Source organism: Topomyia yanbarensis, chromosome 2, assembly GCF_030247195.1.
Source record: "Topomyia yanbarensis strain Yona2022 chromosome 2, ASM3024719v1, whole genome shotgun sequence".
Lineage (NCBI taxonomy): Eukaryota > Metazoa > Arthropoda > Insecta > Diptera > Culicidae > Topomyia > Topomyia yanbarensis.
The window spans coordinates 17,755,483-17,775,299 of NC_080671.1; the positions used below are offsets into that span (position 1 = coordinate 17,755,483).

Below are 19,817 nucleotides of genomic sequence, written 5' to 3' on the forward strand. Positions count from 1 at the left end.
CTCCGAGGGAATTCAGAAAGTTTTCACATCACGACCCGGCAAGTAACAAAACAATCAATTTTGATCACTCGAGCGTATGTTCGTGAAGATGTGCGTAATACTGCAGCCGTACGAAAAAGCACCCAAACGCAACCGCAGCAACTGTTTCGAATGGATTTCGGTGCTAATTGAGCGTGCAATATGGCGAAGGGAGATAAGGCCAGCAGATCAGATTGATAAACGGTAGCTATTTTTGGCAGCTACAGCACAGCTCAAATCTGGAACTGAGATATCAATTATGAGTAGATAATCGAGGAGACTGAGTTTTTGCTGATTCGTGATTAATCTGTTTGTCAACCAGGAATCGAGCTCCGGGATCCGAACCAACGGCGCCATCTTGAATGATGATGGATCGTAAATCTGTCTTACATATTTAGTTATATATAGATGGAAGCTGATGTTTATTGCAATAAAATTTTACGACCCTTCACTCGATTGGTTGCAGTGGCTTGGTCGAAGAATTGGAGTGTTCTGTTTGAACCTTAACTCCTCTATTAAAGTTTCTGTTTGGTTTATCACCGATCCTATCGGACTCAGCTAGTGGCCTGCCATCATCTTACAAAAGAAATTAGAATATGAACAATGTTTCCGAACCTCTCTATCAGTGGCAATAAATCATGCTCCCTGGACCAATTGCCAGTCAGCCAGCCAGTCAGTCAGTCAGTCACACACACTTGACCCCTTGAGCAATAATGATATCTTGGCAAAATGTCGAAAGTCGCAAGCGGGCGTCAGAAATCGTGGTAGGAATGACTTGCGTAATAATGTAATAAATTCTGTTGCTGTTGCTTTATCCGAAGGGTGAGAGGGTGGACGTCGGTTTCGACCATGTACAGCAAGGGGGACGGACGAGCTGTGGGTTGAACCCCTAATAAAAAGGGTGCCTGTGATAGTGCGGAGGGTGGTGGCACATCCGAAAATTATGTTGTTTCTACTGTTGTTATTACCGTTGTAAATCTGACTAGTGTAGTGCCTTCTGGTTTTTATGGGAGTCATAATCGAATCGGTTTACTGCTTGCTAGCGGAGTGGGTGATATTCCGGCTTGCCAGTTGCTAGTTGAAACCATCTGAAATGATTGTCGATTAACATGTGGATCATTGTTTTTTGTGCGTATTATTATGTATGAGCAAGTAGGCGTTGACCTAAAGTGGGTCTCTTTTTTACTGAATTCAGCACCAGAAAAAAAACAGTTCAAAGAATTATTTTGAACAGGGTTTAACATAAAATTCTTCTAATATTAGAGTCAATTCAGAATACGATAAAAAGTTTATTATTACCAAGGTACCGGAATTTCTCTTATTTTCAGTATTGATTTGGAATATGTTGGATTTTTCAATTCATTCCTCAGGAAACCAACCGGAGAGCAAACATCAATAGTTTAGTATCTAGTATCTTCAAATCGAGAACCAGCAACAAGAAGCAAACACAAAGGAGAATGGATTTTGATTAATACTTAAAAGCAAGTAAGATTGCGTGATCATGAACAGAAAGATAGCTGTCATGATGATAATATGAACTTGAGCGGAGATGCGTGTGATGGATGTTGTATTAATCCCCTAGTTTCAGTAAAAGACATAACCGAGAAAAGGATCTCCTTACGTAATAACAAACTGCGTGCACAAAACCCAACGAACACGAAATATTTCCTATTTTTTTAAACTGTAGATTTTAAAGTTATCTCGGCTCATGTATACATATATTTGAAATCACAAATCGATGATTTATTAAATGCAAGAAAGCAGTACCGATGACGAAATGGACGTGAACGAAAACGTGAGAGAAGACAGACTGATTGATCCCTAGTGAAATGCAGAAAACACCGCAGGTTTACCGATAAGAAATACGATGCTGCAGTAAACTGTGCTAATAAGGTCAAACGACGGTATTGAGGTGTTATATCTTTTTGTCATTTTACATATTGCAAAAAATATACAGGGTGTTTGATTCATGATTAAGAATCTCTTGATGGGTGATTGACTGTCATATTTGGAAAAAAAAATCGTTCTATGCATTCCATCTAATCTCAACCGTTACAGAGTTGTTGAACTTTTTGTGTAAAAAACTTATTTATCTTAAAATACCTCTAACTCGAAAAGTATACCTCGTATTTTAAATCTTTTAATTCTATTGGAAAGGTGAGAAAATTTTCTATTGAATGGTGTTCTTATATCTTTCAGTCAATTAGTTTTAATTACCTTTTAGTTGTAAAGTAGTTAAAAGTTGGTGCTTTTGATGAGGTTTTTGCTAAGTTTCTCAAAATAATGAATTATGATTATAGCAATATCTATTATCCAAAAGATGGGTTTGAGGACGATTTATAATTTGTTCTTCAACATAATATTCCTATCTCTTCTCGTTTTCTTGTAATTTCACTTCTAAACTTTTCCTGTAATAGACTTGCAAGTTCTTAAAAGACTCGAATCTAAAAAATATGCTTTATATCGCCTTTACCAGGGCTTCATTGGAAAGCTGAGAAAATTTCCGTTCGATGTATGTACAGATATCTTTTAGTTAAGTGTACTATATGACTTTTTACTAGTAAAATAACTCAAAATTTGCGTTTTGTAATTATTCTAATTATTAATCAACTAAATTTATCGTCACTATTGTTCATTTGGTTCCCCTTAATATTCTCTACAACTTGTTATTTGACACTTTATCCCTATCGCTTTTCATTTCGCTGCAATATAATAGTTAACACAGCATGACCTGATCACAAATGTAGTGGGTACGAAATCGCTGTTTTTGCATATGAAACGAGAAGGAGTCTGATTTTGATATGAATGATTTTGATTCGAAACTAAAAGAGATAATTGAATGGAGTCAAAGGGAGAATTGTAGAACTTGCTGAGATGCATTTATTCCATGATAATAATGGTGAAGTTTATTATTTATTATCTTAAGAAAATAACGAAAATGCTAATAATAACATTAACTTTAAACTAATTAACATCTAAAAGAATACTAAATCCACTTAACTGAAAGGTATTAATACATTTTTCTCTGCAAAATTTTCCTGGCTTTCGAATAAAATTAAGAAAAGGTACAATAAGTGCCATACTTTTTCAATAAGAGCTAGTATTAGTGAATATGAGATAAAATATCCAAGTTCAATAACCCAAACACATGAAAACAAGACAAGATAAGTGTATCCTGTCAAAAAACAAATTATACAACTCTTCAAGACTAAAAACTTGAATTATTAAAATGGTGATGTTATTAGATGGTGACTATTAGGATATTCGCGAAATGAACGAAAAATCGATCAAAATTGTTAAATTTTAACTAAATTACTGTGAAAAGGTTAATTAACCTCATTAACATTTGAGGACATTTTTCAATGGAAAATTTTCTCACCTATCCAATGGATCCAAAAGATTTGAAATACAAAGTTTATTTTTTGAGTTAGAACTATTTTAAGGCAACTAAGTTTTTAACACAAAAAATTCAATAACTTAGTAACGGTTGAGATTAGAAGGCATGTGTAGAACGATTTTTTCTCCAAATATGACAGTCAATCATCTCTCGAGAGGTTCTTAACCATGAACCAAACACCCTGTATAAGATCCACGGCTCAGTTATGGTAACCCTAGCAAACCATAAGTCCATAATATCTCATTATCCAAATTTACCTCCACTACATGGTGGCACTATCAAAGTGTTTGAAATAAAATGAACCCATGAAAACACCGTTAACATGGTCCGGTAGATCCTTAAGAAAAATTATATTTTGATATATTTATGGGTAATTTAGACCACTTTATGTCGTTGATTTTATGGTATTTTGATGGTTGTGAAATTTGGCATGGGGCTGTGTGGTGTCTTAGCCCCCAAGAATTTGCCCGGGAACGCATTGAGCCATTTGTTACGGCTCAATGCGTTTCCGGGCAAAGAAAAAATACGATTAAGGGTTTTCTTTTGAATGTAGTTCCAGAAGCATATTCTATATTATTATTTGAAAACAAAAACGAAGCTTGGTAGTTAAACATCTAAAAACAAGCAGGTTCCGATCATGTGTCATTCCAATGAATCAACCTAGTTCGCTGGAACGTTGCACTATTAAAAGGAAAATGGCTACCATAAAGATATTATTTGTTCTCTCTCCCTATAAGATACAAGAGAAACCAATGAAAGATGAAATTTTGGAATTCAATTTTCGACGAATACGCTCTTTGCTATTGGGATTGTTACTGCATTTATAACCTGAAATCCTGAAGCGAATCATGACTAAATACCAACCCACTACCCAATCCCTTGAACTAACGGAAGTGTCACCTAGTCGGGGTCTTTCGTTAAGTAAGTACCACATCGGGAAATGTTATCCCTTGGAATGGGATAATAGTTATTACATGTTTAAGGGCATCTACACTGCTAAATGTATATTCCTGTTTTATTTTATACCTAACTAAAAAAATAAGCCTGAAAGAATATATCAAAGGTTGGATTTTTGCACTGCTAGATCCAAACAACTAGATCTAAAAAGTATATAGAACGACTTTCAAAGTTCAATTCAGTTTCAATAGCTGGAAAAGTAATTATTATGAGTGATTTAAACAATGTTGAAAGCTATGACAAATATTTATGATTAATATGAATAATTTAAAGATCTTGCGTCGCAGCTGTAGCTGACGATATTTAAAGGGAAACAACAAAACACTGATGCTGTCCAATTAGTGGAACAATGGATTTACAGTTAGATCTGAGCTAGACACCTGTCCAATGGCGTAACCAGAAATTTGGTTTGAATGCTAGAATTTGAGGTAACTTTTATAAAATAGTCTACGAGCAAGAAAAATAAATATACAGTCTGCTTTCTCATCTCATACAGATCTTAAGTCACAAGCGCACCGCTTGCGAACAGCATACAAACATAAAACTTGTACGTGTAACATATACACACAGCAAGGTTCCGTTATCCCAAACTGCCAATGGAATGAATGAACTTGAAAATAAATTTCGCCTATTACGGGAGAACATAACTGACTTTTCGTAGACCTGTAGTGCTCGAGGTGGAACAGTTAATCAAGGTGAAAATGGAACTTGTGTTTACCGAAGTGTCACCCATACAACTACATTACACGAGACAATTAGTACTAATAACAGTCCACTCCTCAGCTGAGCAAAAAGCTTCATAGCGAAAAACAGCATGGACCACGACGTCGAATATGAAACCGTAAAAACCAAGATCCCCGTGTGTATGTACCTTAATCTGACGGAGATTCGCCTACACGATTTGGCACCTTCCCTACTAGCACGGATTATATTTAAAAATTCATGTCAAAGTATGGAGAAGTGGAATCCGTCACAAACGACACTTAGAGAAACTTTTTCTTTGGCATTTTTGACGATGCTCGGTTGGGATGAATGTGACTAAACCAACCTACACCGTCTACATCCCTAGGCACATACCCTGGGCAGATATCCACGTGCCGGTTATGTAACCAGTCAGCACACTACGGTAAGCCATGCGCCAAAACAACTAAACAAAACTCATTTAAAAACAACCAACAGCACCAAACTATCACAATAGATCTATATACTGGTCGAAGTGGTTCGTCTTCAACAAAAAAAAACAAAGCATCACCAAACAGCCTTCGACAACTGCTGATACACCATAGACAAAACAGCCGACTAAAAAATAAATGCCACACAAACAATATGCCTCGGTATGACCAAGGCAATAGTTATCAAACCTCGGGAAGAAAAAAGATGGCCATAATAAAGTCACACGAAAAAACAAAAAGTACCAAACATCTAACAGTAACAATTAGAGCTACTTTAGTGATGACGACATGAACGCAAACACGAGCGAGAAAGAAGGCAGACGGAATGATCAGCATGATTTTTTTTCTATAATTTTAGTTTTTTTATTTTTTAATTATATATTAATTAGAACCTTTGAAAAATTATAAAGAATAAAGTGGAATAAATCTTCGAATAAAAAATTTCAGCATGAGACCGTAATTATAATAATAAAAATGTTAATAATTAATTCTCCTAGATGTAATTATGAAGAATTAACTCTTAACAATAGTAAGAGCCTTCGCGTCTTTAGTAAAATTGTTAAGAATGCCATTTGGAACAACGTCCAGTACGATTGCCATTCAAAATCTTCGCTAACTGGAGTAGGATGTTCTTAAAACAGGCAACTCCGTGCTTCACTAGACCTACGCATCGCACACTCAAATCGATGACCACACCGTCGATCTCAACTTTATGAGAGGGCATGTCGACGCAGCAGTCCTTCATAAAAGACATGTCGCCAGGAACGTCATTTGCTTGCTTTAGGTGAACTTTCAAGACATCTGTCACGGTTGAATATTTCAGCGTCAGTTTTTTTTTTAATATTTAGAATAATTAGTGGATTATCTTTAATTGAGATTATTCATGAACGAACCAGAGTCCGTTATAAAATGAAAATTTCATGAGTACGAAGAAGAGACAGAAATTACGCAAATATAATAAATTGAAGGACAAGACAGAAGTGATTCAAAAGTGTTGTCATTTATCTTCTATTCTAAGCAACTGGCATGAAGAATTTGAAGATCCAAAAATTTGGATCTGAAACTGGTATAAAATATAGTATAGATCAGCGCTGTCATTGAATTTAGTTACAACATTTTTCACCAGCAAATGATAGAACGCAACATTTGTTGCGGCAACTACTTCCGCGTCAAAAATTTTCAACTCCGTCACCGTTGAAATTTTAATGAGTTCCATTCTTTTTCACCCTACAAACGTTATGTCGCTTATTTACGGCACAGCGAGTCTAATTCCGTTTAATTACTGCAAAATATGTCGCCACCGGCATTGTCTCATTCAGTCTTAGGATTCTCCGCAGCGAATCTGGGTTTTTAATTAAACTTAATCATCAAACACGAACCGAAGAAGTTGCAAACTTCCCAAATCGGAGTTTTATTGCATATACACAAGCTGACAACCGCCTGCAAGCAAATCATGCACAATTGGCGGGAAGGCACATCGCCCCGCCCGAATAATAATTGTGAACAATTAGACAGAACCTTTACGAGGGTAGAAAATTATAATTTTAACGGCCCACCGCCCGAATCAAGTCGGCACAACCAGCACCGAAAGGCGCGAAAGTGATTTATTGAAAATGCCTCCAAGACGGTTTTGATTGACAGCTGAATGATTTGTCGGTTTGTAATTCGATACATCGCCGAGCTGCAATCCGGCGAAAGAGTTTTCCACGGGAGGCAATCAAAAAGTCACCACAAACCAATAACTTTGGCATGTGCTGGTTCGAAACATGCCTTATCTCAGATTACAAATGTCTAAGAAACCGACAGGAAATGTGATACTCAGTGGTCAGTTGCGAGCATTTAAAAAAAAAACCCCTTCAAGCATGTTAATTTGGTCCGGGAAAACTGGACACCGGGAGCTGTCAACAAAGCAGTACAAAACGCCGGTCAACCGGCGTGCGATTTTGATTGACACCGGAGCTGGTCATCATCTGCGTGAGAGAAAACTAGTCGGCAGTTGAGGCATTAAGCTCACTGACAAGGAAGTGAATTTATCCTGTCAGTTAAAAGGGTAACATCTTGTCTATTTCGAACAACCCCTTGCTGAGAAGTTTTACACTTTAGAGATTATCTTCTTAAGTGTCTTTGCCCTGTTTTTTTCGACAGTTGAATCTGAGCCAATTTTTCGAAAAAAGGGAAGAAGATTTGCCCAATAAATAATTAATCCTTGAAACCCCAGAATTGATTGGATTTCACACCAGTTGTTACTCAAATCAACACTCAGGGTGCTGGGGTCTGTGGCAGACATCATCACAGAACCGACATCCCTCGGTGTCAAGCTAGGTGGTTGGAAACAACGTAAAATGAGCCTTAAACTGAAACCCAAACAGATTTATTACTGATACCTAGACACGCAGAAGCAGCACATCAGGCAGAGGATTCGCATTCCCAACTGTGTTGACGCCGCCGATAGACACAAATTACCCCCTATAAATGTCGAGCCCATCTAGCAAGGATAATGGAATAGGCAGAAGCTGAATATCGGGAAAATGCCATTTGCTTCCGTTCAGCGGTTAATCTCTTGCCAACACGGTAGGGATGTATCTGGAACGAGGATTGGGAAAGTTGCAGGAAGGTCTGGGACTAGCGACGTAAAAATCGAAATCATTTTTAAACTCAAAATTGAGATTGCTTGCCAGGTGTAAATTGAGTTATCTTTATCAGCATCCTTAAAGCACTGAACTATGAAACAGACAACCCTCGGAACATCACTTCGGTTGATTGACATTTACAGAAGGGTTTCCCAACTACCAGAACAAAGAAATATTAATATTTTGCTGTTCTTTTTTTCCTTCTCGTCAGATTTAAATGTAGCCGACCGAACCCAGTCGACAAGACAAGACCGTCTCCGTCTGCTCCGAATCTAGTTCCATCTGGATGAACAATGAATGAAATATGAAAATTAGCTACCTGAAAATATTTGTCCAAACTGCGTGTGACTATTGACACCCATGGACGGTCTTTCAGCCGCGGCCCTCAGCAACAGGATTATCGTCCTTTTTCTTCTCCCGGTATACAGCAAAGAAACATCCGTCGGCCTTTGAAGTTTTACTAAATAAGTCTCGCTCATCAGTGGAATGCATTGTCTTTCGCCGCCTATTTGTGGCAGCAGAGAAAAAGTGTCATAATCCCTTGACACTTAAAATTGGAAAGAAATTTGCTGAAGATTCGGCCTTTGAAATTACGGGTGACAATGGGACAAGCTGCCGACTCATTGGATGATAATTAATAACTGCGGTTAAATGAAAGGTTTAGTTTGCAAGAAATCTCTACTTACAATGTTTGCAGGTGATAACCAATCGGTATTTGCTTTTAAAGGGCAAGTTTTGCAATCAGACCGAAAGCTAATTATACATTTAAACACAAAAAAATAGTTTATGGTTCAAAGTGCAACGTCGTTAGGCAAGTTCGATTTTTTTTTCAAATTTCAGCCGTTTTAAGTAATTCAACATTTGTCACTGTCAGATTTCTACAGCATTGTGACCAATTTCACGCAATGGCCCAAAGCAGGCCATGTTTACACAAACAACAAAATTGCAGCAGCCGTCTGTCCTCAACTGAAATGGTTGTCAGTAAACATAATTAGCACAATCGAAAGAAGATTGAACCGAATTTGATAAGCATCCGATCTACATAACTCATCAATCAAGTCCGAACATACCGGCCGGTATTTGCACGCAGAGGACACAGCGTTTGACCACCGGAGAATTGGCACAGACGATTCGCAAAATTAAAGATCTGTATCACCGAACAATGCGCAGAAATCTGTTTTCGTTCGAAAACCATTTCCATTGAACGGGAAAGCATCCGATTAAGATGTTCCCGAGCTGTCACAAAACTCATCAGCCCGCATCATCCCTATTACGGGATGCTACCTGGATTCAACATAATAGAGTGAAAGATCCTTCCAATCCAAAGCTTCTCCTATGTACTTGGCAAACTACGAACAGTGGAATTAAATTTGTATCTTCTTAACTTCGTTTGCTTGAGATATAAAAGTGAAAAAGAAACGGAAAGATTTTTGGCACCATCATTACCACAAACGATTTTTCATCACATTCGTGAGCACTGACTGACAGCAGGAAAATTAATGATGCTTCTTTCAAGGGGGCAAATCAATTTTTCAATTAGAATCACTACCGGGTGCTAAATGGCAGAGGTTTGTCTGTTTTGGGATCGAGTTAATATTGTCATCATTTTTCACTCTCCTTCCTACCTACTAGGTATCCCACAACAACTGGCGAAAGGATAACTATTTCTTCAAGGAGGTCCTTTCATGGTAAGAACTGCGTCATCAATCTTACTCGAAAGTTCGCAGCTCACGGAAACAGTACTCTATTTTGACACCCGAATTCGCCTGCGTATCGCAATGGCACACATCCGTCGGAGCAAATATCAGTAGCCAAAATATCAGCAGCCAAAAAATCGCAACATATTGATTGCTCATTTTAGCTTGTAACATAATCCGCTTCTGTGATCGTTCCTCTCCGAGCCGCGAACGGCGGCTGAGCCGCAAAATCAATAACAGTTGTCACCGGCAGCAGCAGTCTCCGATTTGACCACATTGATTGTTGCTTGCAACGCGGCACCGCAAAACCGAAAGGATCAATTCAAATCCGCTCAGCAGCAGCAGCAAGGCGAAAAATTTGATTTGTGTGGGGGACCTAAGTGAAAACATAAATGCGAAGGGATGAACACAACAAGGCGTGAATTTCGAAAGCCACGTTCACTTTGCGCTTTAGAGGTTTTGCGATACGGGTTAGTGATTTTCGGCGGACGGGGATCAGTTACAGATGATTGAATAGGAGTTTAATAAGTTCTAACGATCCTACGGGCTTTGGGTGTGTGGTGAGATAGATGACAGGGTAGATCGTGGGTGCAAATAGGTGGGGATATAGTAACATACACTACATACACTCGAGCATAACTTTGCTTATGCCGATATCATGACATATTGTTAGAAACGAAGCAGTTCATTTCATATCTCAACCACAAATACGTCTGTAAAACGATAAACATTAGATTGTTCACATTTTAAGATGGGGTAACGCGAATAACTTTTAAAAGGGACATAATTACACGAATTAATTGTTCTTGTTGGAGCAAAATTCCAAATATCTCGACAACTAGGGTGATGAGCCTATTTTCACCATACTAAGCAAGGTGCCGCACTAATTCGGTAATTTCTTGCCTTACAATCAATGGAATGCGTAAAAATTGACATCAACCGCTTTGCTTCGTTGTTAAGAACCAATATAATAACACAAATGCGTTGAAAACAGTAAAATTCTCGTGTTTGAGCACAATGAAAACCCGAATCGAGTGCCCCTATTGTTGCGCTACCATTTGACTCAATGCGTTGAACAAAGATGGCAGATACTGCTCTAACCAACGGCTTCAAACGGGTAGGGTGATAATGGAAACATGGCGCAAATAGGCTCATCACCCTATCACATTTTGGAAGATTTTTGTTAAATGCATTTTGATTTAAAATGATGTTTAGTATTGTATTCTGTAATAAAATAACAGTTCTGTATGTCACTTAGTATGACATTTAAAAACATGTATAAAGTTATTTATCTATTCTAACCCTTACACAGCCAGTATTGAAAAGCATCCTGGAAAACACTGCAGTTATTCTGTTGTGTTTTTCTTGTCAATATCGATGTTTGAAGCATATTTTCATATGTCGCAAATATTAAAGCGGCCGGGCCTACTGTGCAGAGTTGAGTCTGAAGATGTTTCAAAATTAGACGGCAATTAAATTATTCATTAATTGAATAATTTAGTTAACGAATTATTTTGAATCTTAAAGGAGGAAGAAACGAAAACAACCGTAACGACCGTTCAAGTTTAAAGGGAATATAATAAATCGTTATGAGTGACTTGGCTAAGAAGGTTTATGTCACTCCTTTAATCCTTTGAGATGGGAGAGAGCCTTGCCCTGGCTAATAAGTCTAGGTTGAAGCGCGTTTACTCCCAGATCAGAAAGAAATAATAAAATTATTACTTAGTTATGACAACAAGTTGACTCTGGTCTCGTTAGTTGGTAAAATAACAGAAAGTATAACAGAAATGCTTCTTGTATATATCAAAAATGTGTCAACTTGTGATAGGCTTCTATCAGCATTATAACAAATTTTGTTGGGTTCTCCCACAGCCAATATTTTCGTTTGCGAGCAAAAAGCTTCATGTAGCAAAAGCTTTTTAATGTTTTGTCAAATGATTGCAACGCCAAATGAAAACAACGTCGTTGGTTCATGCAGGAAACTTCCCCATCAAACTTAGAATACCCAGGTTCAAAGCGCTTTATCCACAAATAACAATCAGCGTGTCATATATTCACAATAACAATTAGCCAGAATGTACTAATTGTTATTGTGAATATATGACACGCTGATTGTTATTTGTGGATATAGCGCTTTGAACCTGGGTATTCTAAGTTTGATGGGAAAGTTTCCTGCATGAACCAACGACGTTGTTTTCAACCAGCCCGGGGAAAACTTGACAGCTCCCATATATTGAACTCATAAGCAAATTGCATGGTGATTTTATGATGTCATGGCGGCTCGTATGGAGCAAAATTTGAAAAAGGCGCATCCCATTTATTATTTTCCAGCTGTTAGAAATAAACAATTTAAGCATTTCTATCATCAAATTTATTTCTCTGTGCAAATTACAAACTGTCCTCGTTTCACCATACCTAAACAGAAACCTAGATTACATTTTGAATCTATAAAATCCAAAATAAAATATTCGATTTTCGGAAATACAAGAAGATGACTTTCAAAATAAAGCACCTTTCACTTATATTGGAATTTCCGAAAATCTCCCGGATCGAATAAACATCTCCCCAGGCATGAAATCCTCCGGTAGATGCCGTTTCGTTAGGTTTCTATCAAACTGGAGTAAAATGCCAGAATAATTCTGAAGGGATCCGTACCAAAACCATTGCAATATCCTCTGGACAGAATTATTGCAAAAGTCAAACAAAACTCTGGTAAGAGTCGAACAAAATTGTACATTCCTGGCAGCTCCCATGATGAATCCGAGCACTACCGGTTTGCTGCCGGTTCTGATAAAAGCACACAAATTCTATTCAAAACTAATTTTGCAAAATAAGTAGAAAATCCTACATATATTGTTCATTTTCCCGATCAAAATACTAGAATTCTTGACGTTCTTAATGAACTTGAAAAAAAATATCGTAGGTTCACGAATTGTTAAGCTTGGTGATTTACTTTCATTGGCCAAAATGCTTTTCATTTAATTTTTTGAAGAAAAAAGCACCAATGATTTACCGACTACAAACTTCACACAACAAGAAAACCAAAACATTTTTAGGTAGGAAGAGAGCCGGTTGCTAAAAACAACGACTTCCAGCTAAATTTATAATAAGATTTATGTAACTTTGCTGACAGTTTCCAGGAATAAATTAACTCTCTATTAATAGTTTACTTTATCCACATTTTGGAATACGCTTTTTCTAAATGTTGCTCTAGCTGCATTGACGGCGTTCATAACACACGTAACGAATCACACATTTCTCTTGAAACTTTTTCGTGTCGTTGTTCGTGGTTCTCGTACAGAGAAGGCATACTAGCGCCACCATCAAATCGGTGGTACATATATGAAACAAGCACTGTCTGTCAAGTTGACCCTGGGTTGTTTTCAACTGATGTTTAATGTTAGCATAATATTCCATGCATCCCTCAAGGGCAAAACGATTATGGATGCAGAAGATGTTTCCCGAACGCACACATTGAACTTTGCCAAAGCCTAAGGACTGTCGGTTTTCCTTGTGTCATACGCTTTGTTTTCGTACAGTTTTACTCACTACTACAGCTGCCTATATTACGATTGACTGATTAGCTTTATAATAGCTTTTCAGATTAGGAAAATAGGGCTATTTTTAGATTCAGAAAAGTGCGCTTCGCCGCTTCTCTTGTACGTTAACATGTTTTACACGATTTCTAGAAATAATGTCGATGCGATATCGTCATTGTTGTGCTATCTTATGACAAACGCCATTTAGTACATTTCAAGAAAAACGATTTTCAAAGTTTGAAATTGAATATCTTGCAACGTATAAATGCTATAAACAATCCAAATAAGACAATTGATGCTTCTATCTATTCTGTATTAATCTCTCAAATATTACGATGATCGGTTGACTATGTTGCGAGTTTTTACTATGAATGTTAACAAAAGGTGCACTCACACGTGTCATAGACGTGTATGGATGACAAAATTGGTATGATGTGTCATAATCGTGAATGGAAAATTTTCCATAGAAAAAAAAATCTTCAATTTTTAATTTTTATTCATATCTTTGGTTTCATTTAGTCTATAAACAGTTGGTGAGATGCACTTTTAAGGAAATGAATCAGGGAATCTAGAAAAAATAGTTATTTTTGGTTACAGTGTTGCCAAATATGCTATATTTGCAGTTTAAAATTAAAACTGTATTTTTCTCACAACTCATGTATTTTTCTTTTGAAAATTTGTATGCCATTGTGTTCCTCAGAAATTTTTACACATAAAAACATCTAAAACTTCAATATAACTTGAGCAAATCCCTAGATACAGTGATATGAAGCAAAAAACTCAATTTCTCATCATGTTTCTCGCTATATCCACGTAACCAAGTAGAATTTCAAAATTTTGAAAAAGCCACTTTGTAGAGAATTTTCAGACTAGTAATGTGGCATTACTAACTCCGTTTGCCGCAAAATGGCGTTTGTCATAAGATAGCACAACAGCATAGTAACATTGAGCGGATATTTCACGTACATTATTTGACAGAGAATGCGCCAAATGCTATTTACGATTCCGAATAGATTCAAAGAAACGAATACCAAAGAAGAGAATTCAAGTAAAGTCGTTTTAGGGTTTTGTTATTGACAATTTTGATATGGGGAAGACTAAGCAAACCAGTAAAATTATCTCACATCTAGTAAACTCCCAGAAATACAAATCTTTTACAGTAGTTTAACCTATCAACTGCGAATATTATAACAGATAATCAGAAAATTCGAGAAATGGTTGAAGATTCTTCGGTGTGACGAATTCTAGAATATTCAATATTTTTCTATAACACATTTTTTTCTAAATATGACTTAATTTTAAGGAGTATTAACACCAACCAATTCGTTTACACAATATGCACTATTGATTAAAAGAAAAAATTTGATGTATTCATTTGACTAAACCATAAAAATAGTGTAAAAATGCTTTTTTATTTCAATTCGTGTTTCTTTCTTTCATCAGGAGTGCTTAATTCTTCGTTCATTTTATTCGAAATAAGTTCTATAGGAAAATAATAATCTTTAGGAAAGCTTTTTAATAACTTTACGATTCCAAAACTTTTTATGAATATTGGCTTCAACATTGAAATCATGCGACCCATATTCGAAGTTGTGTATCAGACGAGTGTCTTAGAATCTAGGTAATGTCATTTCTCAATCACACTGCCACCAAGTAAGTCAAACTAACACATTATTGACAAGTTTTCCGACCACTTATATCTAAACCTTGTCTGTACTCGAAATCATGAAACTTTGAATATCCAAACGCAATTCCGAACGCAAATATTAGGAAATGAAAAAAAACTTCGAAAATTTGCTTTAAAAAGTTGAATAACGACGCATTAAAGAGACTTCAGTGTATTTGTAAATAGACGGTAATTTGTGTAATGGAACGACCATTCATAGTTAACCGTTAGCGTTCAAAGATAATTGTGAAAGAATATATTACTTACAATAACATCATCGTTATATGCGTTTGGGATATCATAAAGATAACACAGTGAGTAATAAATATCAACATGAGATATAAATTTGATAGCTTTCTGGTATGACGTTCTGATCGGGTCGCTCTTAATTTGCCTATTTCATTTGGGTTAGAAATTATGAAAAAAAGTATATCATTTAAATCATGGAGATCTAGAACCCTATGACAATTTTAAGATCCCACAAGCATACTCCAAAGAATTTCAGAAGCAATCTTTTATAAAATGGCAAATAAATCTGACTCACGTGTAACAGCATCATCCAGAATGCTGTCATCTGTATCTCACGTGATGGCGGCTTCGACCCCCACACACTCACGAATACTCACGATTTTCTACATTCCAGTCGTAGTTGATGTTGCATTCAATCGAGCCCAGGAGATCCCCCCAGTTAACCCGACGAGCATAACAGCGAGTTAGATTACAACCTGACGACATCACTGAGTTCCACGTGGACGAACGTAAAAAACATGTATAACGTTGTATTGTTATAAAAACTTTTTTACCAATAAGCTCTCCAGCAATCAAATTCAAAATGTTTCTTTTCCCGTTAGATTTTTGTTGACGAAAATTAAAAAAAATGTTTTTTTGCAATTTAAATTATTAGGATAATTTTTTTATTTTTATGAAAAATGACACAACATTATTTAAGTGAATATTTTTTTCGTACAGAGTTATTCATTCCCTGTAACTCGTTCTCAGATAGTTTTACTGTTTAAAATACAATAATTCGAACCAGTCCAAAAAATCTTGTTGGCAATTTCTAACCTCTCCAAATGTTTGTTAATCAACATATTTCACACTGAATTTCGTTTTAAAAAGAATAAAAACTTTTTCCCTATATGCCCGAATCAGGGGAATGAGAAACGATAAATACCTGGAATACGAGAATACCGGAAAATGAAAAATCCCAGGATTCCTGGGAAATGTATTCCTGGCCTGGAAGCTCTATACGTTGTCTATACCCTGGGCTTGAACCAACCATAATTTACTCACTTATTAACAACGTGGTGTAAATAAATCTAATTTTTGTACTTCATTGGGACAGCTGATCAACCCTATAGTAATTTGCTCCAAAACTAGACCAAAAAAACCTGGTTTAAAACTCAGTCGAATTGGTCATGGTCAAATTGTGACGAAATATTTTAATCAAATACTTTTTTGTTAAGCTAAAAATAAAGTCATTTCCATAACAACCGAGTACATAGGGGAACCCGGGGCTATTCGGACCTACTTAAGCAAATCGCCCTTTTAGATGGATAGATGTGAAAAAATTTACCGGTCAAAGGTCCTACATGTTAATTTGAAAGCAGCTACATTTTGGTACCTTAAAAGGTTGATTTACACTACTCAATGGCAGCGCTAGATGACGATTTGCAAACCTCTACTTTTTTCCATCCTTTTACAATATAAGGGTAATTCGGACATCCCTACGGGGCAATTCAGACCGTCATTTTTTTAATTTTTTGCGATCGAATTATGTTTACCTATGAAATATTTATGAAAGACAGTCCTTAAGAAGCAAAAAAAGCCGCAAGCTGCTGAAGGGTGGTTGACGAAATAGGGGGTCCAAATAGCCCCGTACGTTCATTTTGCACAAAAGTGGTAAACGTCCCGAATATATCTGTGTTTTCACCCAAATAAAAATCATTTCATAAAATCGAAGCCTCAAACTTTCCAAAACACTTACCTTTTATTTTTTCACTTTTATTCGTTGGTTTAACCACGGTTTTCCATCATAATGATTTTTGTTTTGAGAATGGTTTTTGTTTCGAGAATGGCAAAAAAACGAAACACGTTGTGTCTCCTTTCTTCAAAGAACAAGGAACCAAAATCAGTTCTCAAAATTAATGTTTCAAAATAGCGGTTCCATGGATATGTACGATAGCCAGAAAGTCTTGCTATTTTCTGAGAAATCGAGGGGGTCCGAATTACCGCCACTGTCTTAATAGCCCCGGGTCCCCCTATCCCTAGTAACAAATGAGGTTTTAACGTACTTTTATAGCTCTCTCATAAAATTTAGATTGCACTTGTAGCGTGCTATAAAACTTCAATTGCTGGGATGACTGTTTTTATTGGTGAACGGGGATATGCCTGTATAAAAGCTACCGACGTTGGGGTGTTTGATGTTCTCAACGAATCATTCGAACTTCTTTAAACTAGTTTTCAAAACCAAATGTTTTTTTAGACTAGAGTACCAATAGTTCGCATCGAAAAAAATATCTACTTGCCAACACAAACGTTAGGCTAATTGGGCAAATACCCACATTATCTACATTAGCCTACAACGGTAAGTCATAGTTCCGAAATAGTATTGAAACAGTCGCAAACATCCGCCATTCAAATCCGAAACAACCGCTCCACAGAGGAGTAACTGGGGTCGAATCCTGGCCAAAACTATTTTTTGCGGCTATTGCTGTTATTATGCCTTAATATGAACTAAAAATAGTAAATAACTAGTTTTTTGGACAATTTGGCATCTATCCACCTACCAGTGCAGAGGTCATTTTTCTAGTTCCTCCCGAATACTAGTATTATCTTTGTGAATACATTTGTTTTTCCCGATGCATGAACAATTGGTCAGTGGAAAAAGGAGAAAAAAGGGATACCTGTGCACATCTTCATAGATATACATTTTACCAAACATAGTATTTGGCCCTACAGCATTTTGGTGTACCTCAAATTAGTGGAAATATCAATATTTTCAAATCGCTTGGAATTTGTAGATCGGAAAAGATCGGAAGAGATTGAATGTTTTTCGGATAGCCGGAATCTTGTTTTGTAATGCTGTTTCAGCAACTTTGCCGGATCTTGCCGTATAATGTAACTTTTTATCATTCAAATTTGGAATAAAAAGTTTAAAAATGGTGTTTCTAGAGCTGGTTCAATTCACAGAAACACTACTATTTTCGGTTATTTTTAAGCTGAGATTACACAAATAGTTGTGTTCAATTAGGTTTGTTATAATATTGTCTTATTTAATACAGTCATCATCATTAGAAAGCGATTTTGTTGAATATATAATAAAAAATGATTAAAAACCCCTTAAAATATCGCCATTTTGCATCCATGCAAAAAATGTTTAGCAATTTTTGGCAAACTCTTTATTTTGCCACAATATGCAGTAGCTTTTAGGTATCTAAAAAAATATACATAAATAATAAATCGAAAAAAAAATTTTTTTTGGTTATTGGCCAAGAATTTGTTCTAGTTACTCCTCTGTGCGCTCTCACAATAGTGCTGCCGCTTATGACCCCAACCCTCAACACAAATCTTCTCTCTGACCCCAAATCACAGCACAGTTCGTCAGCAAGAACAACGACGCCAAAAACAACAAATCCAGACCCAACGACTTCAATTATTTCCTCGAACCCTCGGATTATCATCTCATTCATAAAATTATAATGACTACATCAGCTTTTAGTCGGCTTGTTCTGTCTCGTTTCCGCTTGGCAGAAACAGCAGAAGCAGCCACAGCAACCAACCTATATCTTAATGATGTTAGTGAGGTTATGTTTTCGCACATTCTCCACCATCTTCTTCTACTGACTGCGATGCTGCTGCTGCTGTGGCAGAGTCGTAGCTCACCACCCTCTCAAGAAATCACGAAACCATAGCCTAAATGATGATGAACTTTCAACGATCCGTAACACGACAAAGAACAAAAGGGACGAAATTCGCCTCACGGCGGGGAGCTGCGAACGCTCGGCAATTTGATTTAATTTTCCCGTTTCCTATAACATTACCCCCCTTCGAAGAGTTCGGTACTGGGGGATGGGTGTTGCTCAACAGTCAAAACATTACGCCCACACGGTTTCGGGAAGATGCTACTGCTGCTCGAAAGCCAACCCTCTTTGTGTTGTTTGATCTCCTCTAACAACGTTCCTAATTGAGTGCACAACTTACCCCCAGAAATGGTCCATACTGGGTGCCTTTGGAGATAGGTTTGTTGGCCACCACCGAACCGTTGTGAATATCCAGATCCGGTGGTGCTTGTTGAAGGCGAGCCATTTGCACCAGGAACTGTTCCGCACTGTGCAGCTGCTGCAGGGAAAGATTCCATAGGTTAATTTTCGACATTTTTCAGCGAAAACAATAAGCTTACCTTCCGCCGTTTTCTTTGCGCCAGTCCTTCCCCGACAGCACCACCACCGTTGCTTTGGTGGTGAAGATGGTTCAACGTTATCACCTGCAAACCCGGAGGCACTTCTAGGCTGGAGTGTGCTCCACGCGAGGAGTCCGATTCGTCTCCGCTGCTGCCTGCAAGGAAATGTCAGAGAGAGTCGATCAGTCGGACGATTCAAAACAAAAATGATGTTTTTGTCATCGGCGCAGTCGCGCCTACTCATCAATAGTTAAAATTGTTCTAACGGTTTTCAAACCGACGCGATCGTGATGCGTTGGGAAATATCACAAATGCAGACGCACGAAGTGTGTGACATTT

At 37.1% G+C, this 19,817-nt stretch overlaps 1 protein-coding gene across 3 annotated transcripts in view; it reads right to left on the minus strand.

Annotated features, from left to right (window-relative positions):
• The window catches only part of LOC131678608 (transcription factor hamlet), a 290,300-nt gene that overhangs the window by 107,247 nt on the left and 163,236 nt on the right, over nt 1-19,817 (minus strand). For 2 of the 3 annotated variants that reach the window (XM_058958825.1, XM_058958827.1), the window contains exons 2-3: nt 19,479-19,633; nt 19,280-19,417 (exon numbers count right to left, since the gene is read on the minus strand). In XM_058958825.1, the coding sequence (XP_058814808.1) occupies nt 19,280-19,417; nt 19,479-19,633 (293 nt within the window). The remainder of the gene's footprint in view (nt 1-19,279; nt 19,418-19,478; nt 19,634-19,817) is intronic. The other variant, XM_058958826.1, reaches the window with a different exon arrangement.